The sequence below is a fragment of the Phoca vitulina genome, unplaced genomic scaffold (assembly GCF_004348235.1).
Source record: "Phoca vitulina isolate PV1807 unplaced genomic scaffold, GSC_HSeal_1.0 scaffold4, whole genome shotgun sequence".
NCBI lineage: Eukaryota > Metazoa > Chordata > Mammalia > Carnivora > Phocidae > Phoca > Phoca vitulina.
The window spans coordinates 78334201-78354743 of NW_022589707.1; the positions used below are offsets into that span (position 1 = coordinate 78334201).

At 37.4% G+C, this 20543-nt stretch overlaps 1 protein-coding gene across 2 annotated transcripts in view; it reads right to left on the reverse strand.

Moving 5' to 3' along the window:
* Positions 1–20543, reverse strand: part of RELN (reelin) — a 496941-nt gene that overhangs the window by 155405 nt on the left and 320993 nt on the right. For both annotated transcript variants that reach the window (XM_032402324.1, XM_032402325.1), the window contains exons 12-17: positions 18254–18405; positions 9914–10026; positions 8390–8598; positions 7389–7517; positions 6313–6422; positions 2445–2511 (exon numbers count right to left, since the gene is read on the reverse strand). In XM_032402324.1, coding sequence (XP_032258215.1) covers positions 2445–2511; positions 6313–6422; positions 7389–7517; positions 8390–8598; positions 9914–10026; positions 18254–18405 — 780 coding nt within the window. The remainder of the gene's footprint in view (positions 1–2444; positions 2512–6312; positions 6423–7388; positions 7518–8389; positions 8599–9913; positions 10027–18253; positions 18406–20543) is intronic.

Here is a 20543-nt window from a genome sequence, read left to right on the forward strand (position 1 = left end):
TCCATGGCCACAAATTGGAATCAATGTTCCCCAACAAAGCATGCATTTCAGGGCAAATGCATTTCTGTGTCTTTTAAATGTATCTTCTTAGGACCAGTGATTGGGAGACATTAGTGATCATTTAGAGGTGACTCACATTGGAGTCAGTTCCCATTTAATGGTTTTCGAAGTATACTTTTAATGAAAAGTTATATAATTGGGAAAAAATGCTGATCAAGATTCCATTCATATATTTAAAAATACATTTGCAGCCTTTGTTTTGCAGTGGAACAGTAGGGTAACCCAGTTGGGAGATTCCAGGAATGGCATGAGGCTCTCCTGACTCCAAAAATATCCCCTATTGGTTCATCTCCCCAACCTTAAATGTGGCATTATGGTCACCTTGTATGTCAGGATAAAAGGCCCCAGTGTTAAGCTATGTGGATGACACCCATGTAGGAAGGTTTCTAACGCTTTCTGTCCTTCTCACTAGTACCTCTAACAGGGATGGGCTTATTAGGATAAAGAGTTGTCCGTTTAGAAACCCAGGCCTGGGGATTGTACACAGGCAAGAAAGTGTTAGGCAGCAGGAGAAGCAGAATCCTGGTAGCAAGGAACAGTAGTGATGAGGGGAGCAAAGTGGGAAGAGAAACAAAGCTGCAAGGCCCCTAAATTGGAGGATCCATTTAAAAGAAATAAATAGTACTGAATATAAATTTCTTTTCTATGCCACTTTGCTCATACTTGACAAGTCACATATTGCTGGAAAAGGATGTAGTAGCCAAACATTTAGCGCAGCCACAAATGAACAAAACCGATGAATATTACAAAAACATTGTCAGAAATCGGGAAAAAAACCTCAAGTTCCAACTGGTGAAAATATTCTGAAAAACCTGAGAAGGAGGAAAAGGCTATGATTATTCAAGACAATGTACAGTGTCAAAAAAGAACAATGCCCAAAGGCATCAAACTGCCATTCAGATTTTTGTTTGCATCTATCATGAGTGACACGGATGGCTGTCTTAATAAACGCACTGAATGCTAACAGGGAGATTGTACACAAAAAACGAGGTATGAAGTATAACTATTCTAATTATAGACGGGTCTTTTAGAAATAGCACTTTCTATTTTCATTAATAAAAGCAGCTGTCCTTTTAGATCATTTGTTTTCAAAACTTTTCAGGACAACTTCAGGAATTACACAGATGTCTGGCGTTCTCGTGTTAATTTTATTTGAAATGCACTAAATGAGAGGATGGCCTGGTTAGGGATGACAGATGAAGAGAACAACTTGAGGAAAACACCAGATAATGCTTCACAGATCTAATGAGTCAGTGTTTTGGGGTGGGAGCTGGTAGTTTTATTGAAAAGTGAACTTTTGAATTCTTTCATACTTTCTAAAACATTTCTATTGGGCAGAGAGATTTCTTTGCTAATTAAATTCATTGCAATATAGTTAAAAAGTTAACATGACACTCTAATGTCAGTGCTGACAAGTGTCTTGCCTCATACATATAATTTCCAAATGATCAGGTAGAAATCTCTTTTATGAGTTCTCCATTAATTAATTATTACTCTTTTTGTTTGGAGGACAAGAAGAGACAGACTAGATGATCAGTTGTTGAAAACTTATCTATATAACAAAGATTGTGGTTTCAGGAATTTCCAGGATACTTTATAATTAAATATTAAATATTAATGTGGGAATGACATAGTACATACGAATATCCATTCTTGTTATAAACATAACACAGTGCTTCAGTGGTGACTAGATATTAACTATTTATATAGAATTTCAAACTTCATATTTAACATCATTATTATATACCTATAATATACATGTATATTATATACATTTATATATCATTTTGAAGACCCAAATGATTTTTGAAAGTAAGCAAGACTATCAAAAACTAATGATGTAATGTATGGTGATTAACATAACATAATTTAAAAAAAGAAAAAGAAAGAAAGTAAGCAAGACTGCAAAATTATATTTAAAGATGAATTTTCTTATCAAATCTGCTAAATTTGGCTCATTCTAGTTCCCTTTAGCCTTGGGTCAGTATTGATTTGCATAATTCATTTACAAAGCATGCTAGGAATTAAAATATGGCTCAAGAACACTAGAACAAGTTTATGGAAAAATAGCATATTAAAGAATGTAACCAAAGAAAAGGCAGTCATCAAGCTATGAAGAATTCAAATTTGTTCATAAATTTACATGAGGTATGCTAAATTTGTTCACAATTTAGCTTCACAGAAAAGTTATTTATTCATCAACTTCCACCTACAAAAGACACTTAATAGTCTATTATGTTTAAATTCCCTTTGGAGAATCCTACTTTGGTCTTGGAAAGACCTCAAAAAGCCTAAAAAGGAAACAAGTTAAAATGACTTGTGGCCTCAATATATAAAATACATATAAAAAAAGAAGTATAATTATTATTTTAAAAAATGCTTACTTGCAACCATGTCGAGTACACTGTCCTCGGCCAGAACAGAACTTGAGACACGATGGACCAATATAAACTGAAGGCAGGGCAAAAGACAGCATGTAAAAAAAATGGCAAAACCGACTGGAAAAACCAAGAACAACATCAGCATGTGAATCAATTTTGTGAAGCAATACCCATAAAATCTAGCCCATTCTGTGCATGTTGTGCGGAGAAAGCCAGGGTAACACAGGGTGCTGTGTGACAAGGTAAGTGCTTAGCTACAAATCTGCTGGAAATATTTTAACTTAATTCTTTCAAGATTTTAATGTTCCATAGCAAAAATAGGTAGGAACATACGATTTGGGTTCCTTAATGGAGTCTCTTCAGCTAAAATGATTTTAGGCAGAATATTGTGCTTCTGACTTGAACTTTCTATAAAGTTTAATTTTTTTTTAGGTAGAAATAAAGAATTTGCAAAGGATCAATTTGATATATCAGGAAATGGAGACTTAACTTAAAAACTGTAACTTCCATTCTTATCTGATTAAAATCTATAACACATTATAGATGATTGTTACATATCTTTCTAAATATTAACCCATCCTTCCTGAAATGGGGAGTTAAAAATCTGTTGTTGTGCATCAAGTCTTCTCTGAAATGCAGATCTTTTCCTAAATGGTGGGCTTGACTGATAATGATATTACAAACCTCAATTCTAATCTTTGGAATGCCAAGAAAAGGGTTCCTGGTGGTTGAATGGTAGGTTCTGAGATCATCAGACTCAAATACATTTAAAGATATTAAGCCTCTTGATAACCGACCAGTACAATGAATAACACACCGAAAAGTGTGAAAAATGGAACAAAACCAATGAGGAATTAGAGATGCAATGGTTGCTAAGACCTCACATATTCAATTTTAGGCACAAACAAATTTGCATTCCATTATCATTTTTTTCCTGTCTCATAATCATGTCAAATGATTTCATTTTAAAATAAATTTCCCTGTGGATAATGTTCCTACAAACACTTGTTCTCTGGAGCCAATTAATTCAAGTGTGATGCAAAGCAGCCAGGAAAAACTCTTGCTGAAGGAAGCTGATGGTTAAGGAAGAGATCAGATAGCAGGCTGAGTGGTTAAAGTTACGGGTTCTGGGGTGTCAAATAACCCTGGATTCAAATTCCCACTTCACCTGGAAAACTCTGGATAAGTGATTTATCCAGTGCTCCTATTCTTTAAAGTGGGATAATAATCCTTGGAGGAAAGAGTAAATGAAATGTTCATGCTTAGCAGGCTGCCTGGCACCATATGGTTATGATCACCATGATACTGGGGTCAAGAATCCTTCCTGCTCCATCTGCCTTATTGGCCTCTACTGGACAGCACCAGTGCTGAGAAATAGGAAAAGGCTTCATTCAGTCTTCTTTAGCCTGGTAAAGCTTATGGATTGTTTTCCCAACACACTTGATTTTATGGCTGCAGTAGGATTTATTCTAAGTTCTGTAAATGGTTCATTGCATTTTGCGGGATCACTCTGGAGGGCTTCCCTAGAAGGTACCTATGTCATAGTTCAAAAAGCTTCCATTGTAAAAAAAAAATTTCAATAATAAAACAAGATTTTCCAAGTCAATGAAAATATTGCAATTAAGCATCTTGTCATCCCTCCCCACTAATGATGGGGTCATTGGGATTCACAGCATGAGTAAGTTATAGGCTGTTTTTCCTAAGAGTGTGGAAAGGATAGATTTGTTTTTATCACTATTATTAATTTAATCAAGTCAAAAAAACTAAAAAGTGATAACAAACATACTTTGCTCTAGGATTTTCCATTTTGCTAAGAACTTCAGGATAATTCCAAAAATACTTCCTGTACACACTAGCAGGAAAAACATACCTAAAAGAAGTAGGATATTGACCTGTTTTTTTCTCTCTGTTTTCCTTGACATGGTTTGGAATTCCATAGAGAAGTGGGAGAGATTTCAGAAGTGTTCTTTGGCAAGTTGGCACACACTTCTCTTGGGAAGGACTAAGTGTGTGTCCTTTTTTGCCTTATGAAGAAGCCAGAGAGCAGGTCTTGTTTTTGTGAAAACCTCACATGTAGGATGACAACAGAATTGAGAAAATTCTGCCCTAAGTTTTGCATTTGACCTGCACTGCTCATTCCATATATTCTTACCTTTTCTCATTCTACTCAAAACATGATGGTGGGACACTTTCTGACTTGGGATCATGTAGTAGCCTTCTTTGGGAAATTTAGATATTCTTTTCATAGGCTTACATGTGCTTCATAGCACTCTTAATTTCCTCATTTGCTTTATTATTGGTTTTTTGAGTTCTTTTATTATTATCAAAGTAATATAAGTTCATTATAGGACCCCTAAAAAGTATGACAGCAGGGGAAAAGTCACTCATATCTTACTATCCAGAGGCACATACTTATTCCCTAGAGCTAATTAACAGGTGTTGTAACTCAAATGCTATGCAAAATGTTCTACCAATGGAGGAAGTCCATTTTACCAAATTAATCTTTAGATGGTTTTGCAAATGTACTATGTTTATGTACTATGTACTATGTTAAATGTACTATGTTGACGTATGTGGTCTTTGAAGTCTGAGCCTCTTACTGGTCTTCTCTGAACACAGACTGCTTAAAGAATTTACATTGGCTTATCAGTAAATTATCTTGCCTTAAGTTATTCCTGAGTTTCAAGAATGTATTCCATTAAATGTGTAGCAATTTTTTGATTATTAAAAAATAGCAAAAAGATTGGGGTGCCTGGGTGGCTGGCTCAGTTGGTTGGGTGTCTGACTCTTGATTTCGGCTGGTGTCATGATCTTGGGGTTGTGGGATTGAGCTCCCCGTCAGGCTCCACACTCAGCTCGGAGTCTGCTTGTCCCTCTCTCTCCTGCTCTGCTCCTCCCCCTACTCCTCGTTCATGCTCTCTCTCTCTCTCCAATAAATAAATAAAATCTTTTTTAAAAATAGCAAAAACATTATTAAAACATGGGAGGTCAGCATGAAACAATGATGTAGGCTTTTCCTACATCATAAAATTGACCAAAGTCGGTGGCTATGCTAAATTTGCTTAAGTATTGACATTTGTCCCCCCTCCCCTCCCTTTCTAATTCCTCGTAGTGTAACTCTTCAGTCAAATTGATATACTCTGAAAATAGGAAATCTATGAATCTGCCTGTAATGAGAATTATTAAAAAACTAGAGTGGGCTATTAATAACAAATATAAGAAATTTACAGTCATGCACCCCAATAACTTAAAATATCTTCTCTCCTGTACACTTGTTACAAGTGATACTGGCTTTAAAGTCATGCAAAAACGATCAACAATTCACTTAAAAATTAAAGATAACATAGGATATTTTATGTATATCTAAATTTTCCTCTTATACTGTTTTCTGAGAAGGAAGTAGAAGTTTTGCTTCAGAAGTTTCATTCTAGAGATGATGTTCCCTTATGTGTGGTGTCTGCATCTAAAAGATAAGCGTTCCAGATGTTGCAGTAGTTACTAAGAGAAGAATGGGTCTTATTTTAATACATGCAGTATGGTAAGTATTTATGTTAATTTTGTATAAAACATTCAAAGAAAATGTTAGGATATCCCCTGTCATCAGCTGTGAATTTGAGTTTCAGGGCTTTACGCATTTTTACATTATGTATGTTGAAACATTCTGGCATCTAATATTGCTGACACTGCTGCCTTTTTTTTTCTGATTGTGCATCCCTGGGCTTCTAACGGAATGCAAAGGAGAGAGGGAAGAAAGGGCGTTTAATGAATCGCAAGACCATGACTTAGAAATGTGATTAAGTCTGTACCAACGAACAAAAGCACAGGAAGACTCTGCATCAATGGCATGTGATTATGACAGGCATAAACGAACCATTATCAATTGCCCACATGTTTCCAAGGATTGGTCCCGTTTGTCTCCAGCGAATTCTGGTGTCCCTGGTTAGTGCTGCGTTAGGAAGGGGAATCGTTATTCGGTTCCACCTGCAAGAAATTTAGCACAAAACAGCTTCACCACATTCTCATCTTTTGAACCTCTTTTACTTGCCTTTGACGTTCTAGTTTCTAAATGCTTGGGACAGCACTAAAGTTTGGCAATAAACTCTTTAAATTCACCTGTGGAGTTTGTTTATAGTTTTCCGACAAAGAACTTCTAAAAACAGCCGTATCACACTAGAGTACTGTGTTTGTTCTTAACAGCAAGTGATATTTACTTTGTTTTTAGACATTCTTTTTAGGAATTTTTACATCAATACTCAGACCTATGATATTATTCTATGATATGCATCTGTGCCGACATGGGGGCTGATTGGCATTGATTACTTTCTATTTTTTGCTCTCCCCTAGTCCTATGCACATTTCAAGAGAGGCTAAGAAAGAAAATAATTCTTAACTTAATTTTGCCATGCTTGGAGATATTTTTACCAGTTTATCCAGTGCTTATTCTGTAAGGTGGAAGGTATTTGGCACAGTCATCTTTAATTCTCTAAACAGCCCTCAAAGGGGTATACCATTGTCCTTAATTTACATGGAAAGAAGGGGAAAGTTAGAGAGTAAATATCATTACTCAAGTAGATGGCAGAACTAGGATCTGAACCCACAGCTTCACTTTCTTCCACCTCTCTATGCTGTATTGTTCCCTAAGTAAGTATTTTGGCAAGAAGCCTTTTGGCAATAATCATGCAATCAACTATACAAAATTTAAATTTATGTATCTACAATATAAAAGCCAAGTACATAGAGAATGAGTGACCCTACAAATCCTGATCTTGTATCAGATTTACTGAAGTTATTGTCTTTTTGTCTTTTTTTAAAAAAAATGGGATCCTTCCTACATCTCCTGAAAGCTTCCTTACCTATTATGAAAAAGTAGAGTCTCAGGCTTACTCCTGGATTTTGAGTCACAACATGGATTCAAATCTCCCGATCTCTCAGAGAGAATGTACTCACCCGCTGTAGTTTTCGGAGGAGTAGATTGTGCTGTGGGGGAGGTGGGGTCCAGCACAGATCTCAGGCAAACACTCAGTGTGGAGGAGGGACCAGGAGCGCCCATGGTTGGTAGAAAATTCCAAGCTGACGCTGGTAACACCAGGACAAGCACAACAAAAAAGTGCAAAGATTAGAAAATGAAGAGACTCAGCCCTCGCTAAGTATCTTAAACATTTGCAGAACTAGGGTAACAAATTTTAAGATGCTGTTTCCAAAATGATCATTTCCCCCTTCACTGCAGTCTGACCAGCCTTCAAAGGGCAAACGGTTAAATTACCGCGAGAGAAACAGACTATCTTTTAAAGCCAACAAATGGGAACGGGTGTTGGCGTGCTTCAATCTGATAGATGGCAAGGCAATTACCATGTCTCACACTGCCACCTCATCCCGTGAATGTGAGACTCACAAAATTCTTAGAAAGGACCAGCAACACTTGTGCGAAGTGAAACCGAGAAGTCATAGCTCTTGAAGTGCTAATTGATTTCCGTGCCTATTATTAGGGGGTCACTAACCAACATGAGGTCAAGCTTTTTTTCTCAGTTATTTGTTTTTCTTCTCTCTCGGCAATCTGTCTGCATGGATGGCTGCCACAGTGTGCGCAAACACTTCTGATACCTAAAACCAAGCTCATAGAATGAACTCATTTCTACTTAAAATTATCCAATCATAATCTGCATATTAATTGAAGAGCTCCTCTTTGGGGGGAAAGTGTGTATTTTTTTAAAGGATGTTTCATTAGAAATTCAGCAGGAAACCTACTGAGAAGTTGCTCTGATTTAATAGCCAAGTCCACGTGTTCATTTTTTTTTTTAAGATGTTATTTTTTAAGTAATCTCTACGCTCAACATGGGGCTTGAACTCATAAGAGTCGCGTGCTCCACGAACTGAGCCAGCCAGGTGCCCCACGTTTTCATTTCTAATTAGTGTGTGAGTTCACACACTCACAAAATAGGACTTCCTACCTGTTACCAGGTTGATGTGTTCCACAGCCCAGATTAATGGAAAACTGTATCATGTGAGACATCGTAGAAGGGAGAACAGGTAAGACGTGGAAAAAATCGACAGCCCAGACGTTCCTGTTTTGACCTTGATGGTTCTTTTGCCTGAGACAAAATCTGGTAGCAGGCGTCTGAAGCTCAGGATTGATGACAACAGAAACTAAAGATGGAACCTTCAAAACAAAGGAAACCAAAATCACTCATCATCCCTCTATGTGAGACTGTGTGAATTCTCCTAGATTCAATCTTGCAGTTACTATGTGTATAATTGCCATTTATGAGCACGGGGCGAAGTCCTGTGTGTTCCACTGTTATTTCATGTAGTTGATGCGGTCTTCATGGGTATCTGTTTGAGTCACTCAGGATTCCTCCTTTGCAGGCACCTGGAACTCTCTGTGTGTGACTGATCAGGCCCTCTCTACCTGAAGATTAATTAGTGTAAGTTCTTTAAAAGTTATCAGGGCGTATGTATCCATTTTATATACCTTGGAACAAGACAAAGGCAACTTCACAGTTATACTTTATCATCGGTCCTCTTTTAAAAAAGTGAATTTGTATGGTAATAATGGTTGCCAAACTAGTATTCTGAAAATAGGACGCTAAGGGGTAACAGCCAGCATGAACGAGTTACATAATTGACTTCGTCTGAGGCATGCAGCTGACCAGAGCAGCTGTAACCCTAGCTAGTCACAGGTGGAAAACTAGTCCAGCATGAAATCCCAAATGGTCTCACTCGAATGACCCTAGCAGATGGGTGTGCTGGATACCTTCTCTGGCCATCCCGTATTCTAGCCTCAATGTTTACCTCCCGTCTTCCGAAATCCTAGGTGCTGGCTGCGTTCAAGCTCTCTACAGTTCCGACGGTGCCATCGATGCGGAGAACAGCATAACTAATAATGATTGTGTGAGTGTAGTCTCAGCACAAAGAAGTCTACTACTAGAAAAAAATAATTCTACACCTAATGACAAGCATCACACATAATTCTGAAGATGTCTGCAAATAACCAGAGCCAGTACATGTACTAAATCCAAAGGGCAAAGGAAAAAGGTCAATTTCAGTGGCTATAATTAGCAAAAAAAAAAAAGTAGCAATAATCTATACTTCTACAATGTCTTCTGCCTAGGAAATCCTAAAATGCTTGATAAATAGTCATTATACCTGATAACAAGTCTGTGAGGTTCCATAATTAGAGCCACTTTTGGGGCTTTATAGGGAACAAGAATAATTGTCAGAGTACTGGGCTCCATCTTACTGTCTCTAATGGGCTGTAGTTCATTTTTCCTGATAAAAACCGCCTTTTTCATTTGTATCAGGAAAAAAAAAGAGAATATTAAAATGTCCATATCACTTTTAAAGAAATCTGGCAACTTCCTGGGCTTCTAAAAGAGAGTGTTCTCTGCATCTAGCAGGGTCTTCATGGTTTTGACCTTGGCCTGTCTACGGAGATCTGGGATGGGGCCATTTGGCACATGGACTGGCATCAATACCTTATAGGAGGAATAGGAAAGAGTATCCAGTGTAATGTGCTCTTTTCTTCCTTCAATCTTTGCATACAGGGTGATATCATTTTCATGAGAATCTCCAGGGTCACAAACCCCTCCTGTATAAAACAAAAATTTTAAGTTCTTGGTACCAAATTGCATCCATAAACATGTGTAGTGTTAACTTTCAGAATAAAAAAAATATAAGAATAACTTTAAGAATAATTATAATAATATTATATTAAGAATGACCCTAAACAAAAATAACCAGACCCAAGGAAATAATTTATAAAGATAGTTCAGATAGAACTATCTCATGCTAAAGATCAATAACCTGATATTTGGGAAGGCCAAAGTAACTATGTGCTTCATGAGATTGCTCAAATGATAGTCTGCAACGAGCCGCGGCTGCATGTCCAAATTTTAACCCACATTAAAAAAGATGTGCTCTGCTTTTTAAGAAACTGTCACTTCCTTATATTTGAGGTCTTAATGGCCAAAATTCAGAACTGATTGATGCTGGTTTTTAAAAAATGTGGTGACTCACTCCATTAGCTATTTCTGAAGTGATATTACTTAAACAGTTGCACATAGTATCCTTAATATTTTAGCACATACTAGGTATTTGCATCTTAATTGCAGTTCATTTTACATTTTTCATTTTTATTTTTGGTACCTCATTTGGTTGTTGGAAAGTACACAGAGTAGTTCATTCCCTATCTCTCTACTTTACAGTCAAATGAAACAATGGAACATTAGAACCGAGAGGTAATTAAGATCATCCTGATGACGAAACTGAATAACAGAGCAGGGACCTGAAACTGAAGACCATTCAACTAACCGGTGGAAAAGCCGTGAGTCAATGGTATGTCTTTTAGCCCTTGACCCTCTATTCTTTTCACTACTGCATTCAGCCAATAATTCTTACTATTGCTGGCTTCTATGAACTGTCTGCAGAACCTGGATTTTAAAGGATTGCATGTCTACCCAGAAGCCTCTCCCTACCCACTACTATCATTCACAACAGCCCCAGTCATCATAGCAGGAATGTAGGAATGTACATGGATTTCCTGGCAAATATTCTATCCTTATGGTCCCAAATTTATAACATTAACTCTTAATTTTATTACTATCTTTCAAAAGATCCCCTCCAGTTCTTAAATTAACTACCATTAATGTTAATTTTTCTCTATAGGCAATTTGTTGCTAATACTCTATGGTGACAGTAAGTTAACCTCAAAACTCTAGAACAAGGTTACCCTCTGAGAATTAATCTAGTAAAATCAACAAATAATGGTTGAGATTCACCATCGGAAGGAAAGAAGGAAGGAGGAAAGGAAGGAAGGAAGGGAGGGAGGGAGGGAGGAAGGAAGGAGGGGGGAGGAATGTTTGATACAATCTCAGTCTGGGTAGCTGGGGTCTGATCTTGGGGAAAATTACTGATATGTGCTGTTTTAAGTAAGAAAGCTAGAACTTAATCAACATAAGAAAGATCATAATAATAGAAGTAACTTGGATGCTGGTATCCATGAAGCATAGAACTATAGCATGTTACATCTGTTAGACATACATAACTTGGCATATTATAAATATTTATTGAGTTAACTAATCTGAACTGAGAAGAGAGAGGCCAGATGTGGTGATAATGTCACCCTCATCCTAACAGATGTTTATTGTTTAAGGGCAACAGCCAGTAGAGAGAACCTTATGATTTTGATATCTGATATCAGAGTTTTTTTAGCATTTTGTTACACACTGCTACATTATGGTAAATATAGCTAGTAAAGTCATTCTAAACTACTGTCTTTGGGGGAAAAAGATCTGCATGAAAACTAAACCCCTATCTAAAAACTGTAACTTCTTTGTTGAGGACATATTAAAGACTTACCCAAAAGAACACAGGAAAGGTGAAAGGTCACGGGCAGTATGGATTTAAAGCAACATACCCAGAGACATAGGAACTGAACCTCAGTCCTCTCTAATTTCATTGATTTGTTCCCTGTAAATCTCTGCTCTCTTAAGAACAGTTCGTGAACTGCACCTGCCTTTCAGAGGGAACGGAGACACACGTGAACGCTCCTCCCGCCCAGAATGACAGAAGAAGAAAGTCCAAAAGGAGCCACAACTTTAAAATGATGACAGACTTTATCTAAAAGATCCCTCTGGGGGCAATTTATCAGCTCTGTGAAGTTTCAGTGACAGCAGCTGGTACAGAAAGATATGGATTCTTCTTCAGTTTCATTCGCTTTGATGTATTGTGGGAAGGTATGACTCAAGGGGCATTTTGTACAGCAATTACAGAAGACCTCAATAAAAACCACATGGACAGTCAGTTTTAAGATAGTTTAAGTCCTGCTTTAAGTAGCTTTTAAGATACTTATTTATATTAGGAGAGTGATTTTATTGTTTACTATGTATAGGACATTGGGCTTGAAGGGAAAATCTGACCTCAAAAAATTTGTAATTTAGCCAGGAAAACAAGATTAATACTCACAAAAGAATGATAATTAGCAATAAACTGTGTTGTGCTGCCATAATTGCAGACAAAAGTCAGAGAAGAGAGATACAAGTGTGGGCTAAAAGCTGGGTGTATATGAGATATCACCTCACACCAGTCAGAATGGCTAAAATTAACAAGTCAGGACACGACAGATGTTGGCGAGGATGAGGTAAGAAAGGGGAGCCCTCCTACACTGTTGGTGGGAATGCAAGCTGGTGCAACCACTATGGAAAACAGTATGGAGGTTCCTCAAAAAGTTGAAAATAGAGCTACCATACGACCCAGCAATTGCACTACTGGGTATTTACCCCAAAGATACAAATGTAGGGATCTGAAGGGGTACGTGCAGCCCAACGTTTATAGCAGCAATGTCCAAACTATGGAATGAGCCAAGATGTCCATCGACAGATGAATGGATAAAGAAGATGTGGTATATATATATATATATATATATATATATATATATATATACATATACACAATGGAATATTATGCAGCCATCAAAAAACCCCGAAATCTTGCCATTTGCAATGACATGGATGGAACTAGAGGGTATTATGCTAAGCAAAATAAGTCAATCAGAGAAAGACATGTATCATATGATCTCACTGATATGAGGAATTCTTAATCTCAGGAAAGAAACTGAGGTTTGCTGGAGTGGTGGGGGGTGGGAGGGATAGGGTGGCTGGGTGATAGACATTGGGGAGGGTATGTGCTATGGTGAGTGCTGTGAATTGTGTAAGACTGATGAATCACAGACCTGTACCTCTGAAACAAATAATACATTATATGTTAAAAAAAAAAAAAAGATAGTAGGAAGGGAAAAATGAAGGGGGGGAAATTGGAGGTGGAGACGAACCATGAGAGACTATGGACTCTGAGAAACAAACTGAGGGTTCTAGAGGGGAGGGGGGTGGGGGGGATGGGTTAGCCCAGTGATGGGTATTAAGGAGGGCACGTATTGAATGGAGCACTGGGTGTTATATGCAAACAATGAATCATGGAACACTACATCAAAAAATTTAAATAAATAGAAAAAAAAAAGCTGGGTGTATGGGAGATGTTCAGTGAATATGTTGAAGAAATAATAAAGGAATGAATGATGTATGTCAGGTTATTTTTGTCCTTTTCACTGCATTCTGGCTCTAAGAACAGTGTTGGATACTGGTCCTCAATGAATTTGTGTTGAACGAATACATGAATGAAGGAAACAGACCTGAACCTAATTTTGAAAGTTGAGCAAATTTTCCAGAAAGAGTCACAGTAGATCGATCTGAACCAAGGGATGAAACCAGGAAGAACATACAGGCAGGGCCAGAAAGGAAGGGGGTGTGATCTTGTCCAGATAAACAATCAGATAGTGATTTTCCAAAGGGGTCAGTATAAGCTGTCTACCATATCTTAGATCTCTTCCCATGTTGCCTTTTTCTCCATCAGCTACCAAAGTTTTGAAGTCTTTCTATAGGTCCAGTCTTACCCTACCCTATATTTCCCTACTGTCCTGTCCTATTACATCCTCTCCTATCCTAAAAACCACCTTTGCTAGATCCTGCTTTCTTCTCAAGATCCAGACCTCATTTCTTTTCTTCTGTTACTGATGAACTTCTTGAAGAAGTGGTCCTTTTTCAGGGACACATGTCTTTTATTCTTTGATCTCTATGTGCTTTGGCTTCCCATGTACCACACCATGGGGAATACTCGCTCAGAAGTCCCTGGGGAGCTCTCAGCCCCTATCCTGGTTGGCTTCTCTGTGGGCTAATCCCTACCCTTTCCCTTCCTCCTTCAGTGTAGAACAACACCTTCCTCCCACATGTCTTTATGTCCTTTCTCAGTATCCTTTGTCTACCTCTATGCCTTCCACCTTTACCTAGATGAGGGCTCCCCCTAAGAATTTTCCCTGTGCTTTGTTTACTCTGCCTTCTGTTTGGGAGAACACAGCAACTCCAGTGGCTCCAATTGTCACCTGTGTGCTGATGATTTTCCGATCTGGTTCACACCCTGAGAAAAATTTTTACCTTCGTATGGCTTTCCAGAAGCCTCAACCTCAATATACCTAATGCCAAAATCTTCTACTTCATATCTACTCTTTATTTATTTTGGGGCATTTCCTATTTCGGGAAATAGGAAGAAATCCAAGAAATCCATGAAGAAATCCATGAAAGAAATCTCTGTCCTTTCCAATATTGGTCTCACAATCTCGAGTCTTTTGGGTGTGAACCTCAGTTGGTTCCTTCTCTTCTGTTGTTTATTCTCTATCCCCTTCTTCGTATGATTATCACTGTCACTCCATATTCCTTGGTTGCTTGGACTAGTGCAATAGCTTCCTAACTTCGGGTTGCCAGATGAAATATATTGCATGAACAGTATTTATACGAAAAAATTATTTGTTTATCTGAAATTCATATTTAAATAGGTAAAGGGGATTAAGAGGTACAAACTTCCAGTTATAAAATAAGTAAGTCACAGGGATGAAAAGTACAGCATAGGAAATGTAGTCAATAATACTGGAATAACTATGTGGTGACAGATGGTAACTAGATTCATCGCAGGGATCATTTTATAATGTTTGAAACTATCTAATCACTATGCTGTACACCTGAAACCAAGAGGATATTGTATGTCAGTTACACTTCAATTAAAAAAAATTTTAAAGACTATTTATTTTAGAGAGAGTGCACGAGTGGGAGGGGCAGAGGGAGAGAGAGAGAGAATCTCAAGCGGACTCTGTGCTGAGTGTGGAGGCTGACACGGGGCTCGATCTCACGACCCTGAGATCATGATCTGAGCCAAAACCAAGAGTCTGATGCTTAACTGACTGTGCCACCCAGGCACCCCGCATTTAAAAAAAATTTAAAAAGCTGCTTTGGTTTTTTTCCTCTAACTCTGGCAACCCTACCCTCACTGGTCTCCTGTCCTCTAATTTCTGAGTGTTTCAGTCTTTCCTTCACATTCATGTCAGAGTTATCTAAAACACAGATGAGAATACGTCACAGAACTGACAGGAATCATCTAGTGGCTCTATGCTGCCTAGAGAAAGAACCTGAACTCCTTAGTCAATATTAAAGAAGATCACCATTCTGGTTCCATTTCTCTTTTCTTGCTCCATCTTCTATCTTTCCACTCAGTTGTAGTGGGAAAATCACCCGCCCCAAACATGTCATGTGAATTTATACTTGTGCTTTTTCTCAAAATGCTGGCTTAGCTTGGCATTCTTTTCTCCCTTCAAACCCTTAAAAAGTTGTTTTTAATATTGATAATTCTCTGTTTCAATATGACACTCAAAATTAACTATCCCATTTGTATATCGGCAGAAGTGTAGGGATAGGTTTTTACAACACAGTTTATGTTGTGATTTTTGTGTAAAATAAAATGTCCCTTATTTCCCTCTTCTTTGAGAGAACTATCATCTTCCTCCTGCATCTATTCCTTCGAGGTAAGTTATAATTTTTTTTGTTTTTAAAATTTTTACTCAAGTGTAATGAACACAGTGTTATATTAGTTTCAGTTTATAAATCCCTTTAGATTTAAATTAAGGCCATCCTTCAAGGAACAGTTCAAATGTCATCTCCCTCACGGAGTGTTGCCCTGATCTCAACACTGCAGCGACCCAGAGGGTCCTTGGCACTTCCATACCATCTTCATTTCATTACAGCCCATTACATTCTCTCTCTTCCTAAAAATTTTTATTTAAATTCCAGTACAGTTAACATACAGTGTTATATTAGTTTCAGGTGTACAATACAGTGATTCAACAGCTCTGTACATTACTCAGTGCTCATCATGATAAGTGTACTCTTCATTCACCCATTCCCCCACCCTCTTCCCCTCTGGTGACCATCACTTTGTTCTCTATAGTTCAGAGTCTGTTTCCTTGAAGGGGGGGAAATCGGAGGGGGAGATGAACCATGAGAGACGATGGACTCTGAAAAACAAACTGAGAGTTCTAGAGGGGAGGGGGGTGGGAGGATGGGTTAGCCTGGTGATGGGTATTAAGGAGGGCACGTTCTGCATGGAGCACTGGGTGTTATGCACAAACAATGAATCATGGAACACTACATCTAAAGCTAATGATGTAATGTATGGTGATTAACATAACAATAAAAAATTAAAAAAAGAGTCTGTTTCTTGGTTTGTCTCTCTGTTTTTCCTTTGCTTGTTTGCATTTTAAATTCTACATATGAGTGAAATCATAGGGTATTTGTCTCTCTCTGACTGACTTTTAGATGTTACTTGTGGGCAGGAATTCTAAGAAATTTTTATATATATAAAAAAAGATATATTGAGTTGTACCTATTGGCACTAGGTACTGTTTTAAGGGATTTGCATGAATTCAATCATTGAGATTTAGGTACCATTATTACCCCCCATTGTATTCCCCACATAACCTAGCTCAGTGCTCTATAGTCAATTGGAATTAATTAATTTTTAAAATTAAATGGAGATGCTTTTATTTGGGATAATGTTCTGTTGGCTCATTCAAATGAGTTTTTTCCTCATAGTCAACATTATTTTAATTGATTCATTAATAATCTTTGTTTCAGAAAGAATTAAAGATGACTAAATTTCTTCTACAAAGACGCTTATATAAATATGACAGTGTCTTACGAAGGCACTGAATGGGGTTGATTTAGTATGATTCACCTTGAAAAAAATCAAGAATGCAAATTATTATGTGAAAAATGGTAAAAAGGGAAAATGCTTAACATTAGAAGCATGAATGTTTATTACAACTTTTTGAGGGGAGGGTTAAGGTTTCCCAGGAATCTTTCTTAATAAAATGAGAGCCAGTTTGAATTCTAATTATGTAAAGGAAATGAACTCTGGGTCTCTAAGTATATAGACCATTTCAGTCGAGGTGAGGAGATCCTTAATGTAGGAAGATTACATTATTATACTTTATATGTACAACTTCCCTGTTATCAAACAGATCATCATTGAAAATGAGGTAGCATCAAGCAGACAACGTTTTGGAGTATGACATAATCTGAAGTTTACCATGCCACTCTGACCTGTAGGAAGTAAGGAATGTGAGGGAAATAAACAGCCAGTGCTGAAGCCCAGACTCAGGGGCCCTGTTTGTCCTGATGAGCTGACATCTTTGCAAGTAAGTTCAAAGGTGGTAAATGTTTATTTCCTGTTTCACTTCCAGGTGTTGCCTGTGCTTTCTGAGTCACTCAACAAAAAAAGGCATGTGACACCTACTCACATTTCTGGAATGACACCTAGTGGAAGAATATGTAACTAACACGATAAATTTGAGAGGTCCCTGATTTCAACCCCCCCATTCTTCCTTGGGTTTTTTTTTTTCTAAATGTTTACCTACTTATTTGCTCTACAATAATCTGGAGAAAAATACACCTTATGAACACTTTGTTTGTGTGTTTGCTACATATTAAAAAGTAGACAGTGTTATTAAAGTATTATAAACCTCTTTCTTAGCATCCCACAAAGAAACAGTGATGTAATGATGATATGTCCATGAAAACAAATGACTTACCTGGATGACTGCTTTGGGGGGAAGCCAGGGACTTTGGACAAAGGAGTTATTTTGTTCTCAGCTTCTCTCCCATTGTCTTTTCAGCTATGACCACTGAGGGAGAGGTGTGATGAAGGTATATGGCATTTTACCTTCAGGCCTATCAAGGCATGCCAGGACTAGTTCTCTTATAGGATGGTTCCAGTAGGGCTGGTCTGAAGCAGGTGGGAGCTTTTGTTCATCTAGTAGAACTCATATTTTGTGAATATCATTTTATGTTGTTAGCCAACAAGCAATCTTACTTCCCCAGGGATAGGGGATGGCCTAGGTTCTGCCTTAGGTCAAAAAAATTTGTTCAAAATGTACCTACCCATAACAAAGTAAAATCTCAGGTTCCCATAACCGGTAGTATCCATATATGGGGTGCATAATTTCCTCTCTCCATCTTTGAGGAAGACCATTGATAAACCTGATTCTACTGTTCCGCATTCTGTACCAATGACAGCTCCCAAGATGTCCCACCTTAAAAAAAAATGAGAATCATGAACAGTTGGAATATTAAGTCAAAGCTTTATAGAGTATAACATTTTATTTTTAATGAGGAACATTTACTTAGAAATCAATAATTCTGAAATAAAGATGTGGTACAACAGATTTTCGTAATGAACAAACTTTTAAACACATTCCATTCGCAATTATGATTTTTCTGTAGACGGACAAATTTAATCAATACTATGTATGGTATGTCTATTACATGATAGTCTTTATTCTCAAAGTACTTACAGTCAAGATGGGGGGGTCAAATTTGAACTAAGGAAACAGGGAACCATAAAAGACAGTATCATAAGATCATAAACAATTGTATGGTATTTTGCGCATTAAAAAAGTTATAGAATGTAAAGTCATAAGAGTGGCAAGAGCCTAGCTAGTTTTCAAAAAAAGATTTAACCTGGATCATGTCAAAAAATATATATTCAGATATACAGAAGAGAACAAAAATGTCTAATATTTTAAAACTCCTATTTCTCCTTAGTATTTATTTCTGGTTGTGTCTAATCTGGACATTGTTATTCACACAACTCGCTTGCCCACAGATGGAGGAAACTGGGACACACAGAGGTAAGTGGCTTGCCTAAGGCCAATTGCCTGTTTAGCTCTAAAACTGCGATCTTCTGTATCTCAGTTTGCTCTTATTTTAGTAGTTATGGTTCTAAAGAGTGTACTGTGCCAGGGAGATTATGTTGGACCATTTCAGTTTATAATAGATTTGGGACCAAGATGTTTAGGAAATGCTTACTTTTTTTTTTATATTTTAACAGATTATATTAATCATTCAAGAAACTAAAAAATAACCTTTTGAAGCAGCTCTTAATAGTGTTGGACCACTGTAAATTAACAAGGAACCTCTCTTGACTCATACAAGAAAATTTCACACTGGTTCATTGGTCTTTTACTTGCTCCATTTATCCCAATTAAACCACTCAGCCTACTGATCCACAAAGCAAGTTAAGGTTATAAATGATGCATATGATGACTCCTTTTAGGCTTTAGAGTATTTTTAAAGTGAAAAATTGAATTGAAAAAGATGGAATTGTCATGGACTAAAAGAACCTTCTATTCAAGTGAAAAATGAGATTTTTTCTTTTTCTCATTATTAGTTGTGAATGAATAACTCTTCTAGATGAATCTAAATGAATTATTTTCAAGACATCCACCACAGACAGAGCTGTGTGAGATATGTTCAGACCGTATATATTTTTTTTTTTTAAGATTTATTTATTTGAGAGAGAGAGAGTGAGAGAGCACAAGCAGGAGGGGCAGAGGGAGAGGGAGAGAGAATCTCAAGCAGACTCCTCACTGAGAGTGGAGCCTGATGCAGAGCTCGGTCTCACGACCCTGAGATCATGACCTGAGCTGAAACCAAGAGTTGGACGCTTAACCGACTGAGCCACTCAGGTGTCCCTGTATATTTCTTTTCAATCTTTATTTTAAAGTCCAATATATTCAATTTTACTCTACTAATTTAGTCTTTATTTCTCCCACTTTTAACTGTTGGAAGATAACAAAAGTGAAGTTACTTTCTTTAGAAACCCAAATATTTATAATCAAATGAAATGGAAAGTTTAGTCTGCTTTGAAGAGAAAGAAGCAGAGAGAGATCTAAAAAATCATTTTGTTTAAGTGTCAGTGATTTGAATAAATTATCTTGCATTTATTAAAAATTCAGTAGAAGCCCATTGTAGCATAAACTCATTCTTTCATGAATTTGTATAGATACTGGCTCAAGCTTAGTTGGAGACAAAGTATCCTTGAGGGATAGCAGAGAGAGCCTTTCACTCCCTGGACTTCAGAGTCCAGATTTGTAAGGGCACAAAGTTGTGGGTCTTTTCTAGTTATACAAATGACATGGTCCCTGGCGGTCTCCTGATAATCAATTACATGAAGTGAAATTATAAATAACCAAATCTTTGAGGCCAGAAGTGATATTTGAAGAGCTTTATAGTTTTATTTTTTTTATTTTTATTAAAGATTTTATTTATTTGACAAAGAGAGACACAGTGAGAGAGGGAACACAAGCAGGGGGAGTGGGAGAGGGAGAAGCAGGCTTCCCATGGAGCAGGGAGCCCGATGTGGGACTCGATCCCAGGACCCTGGGATCAT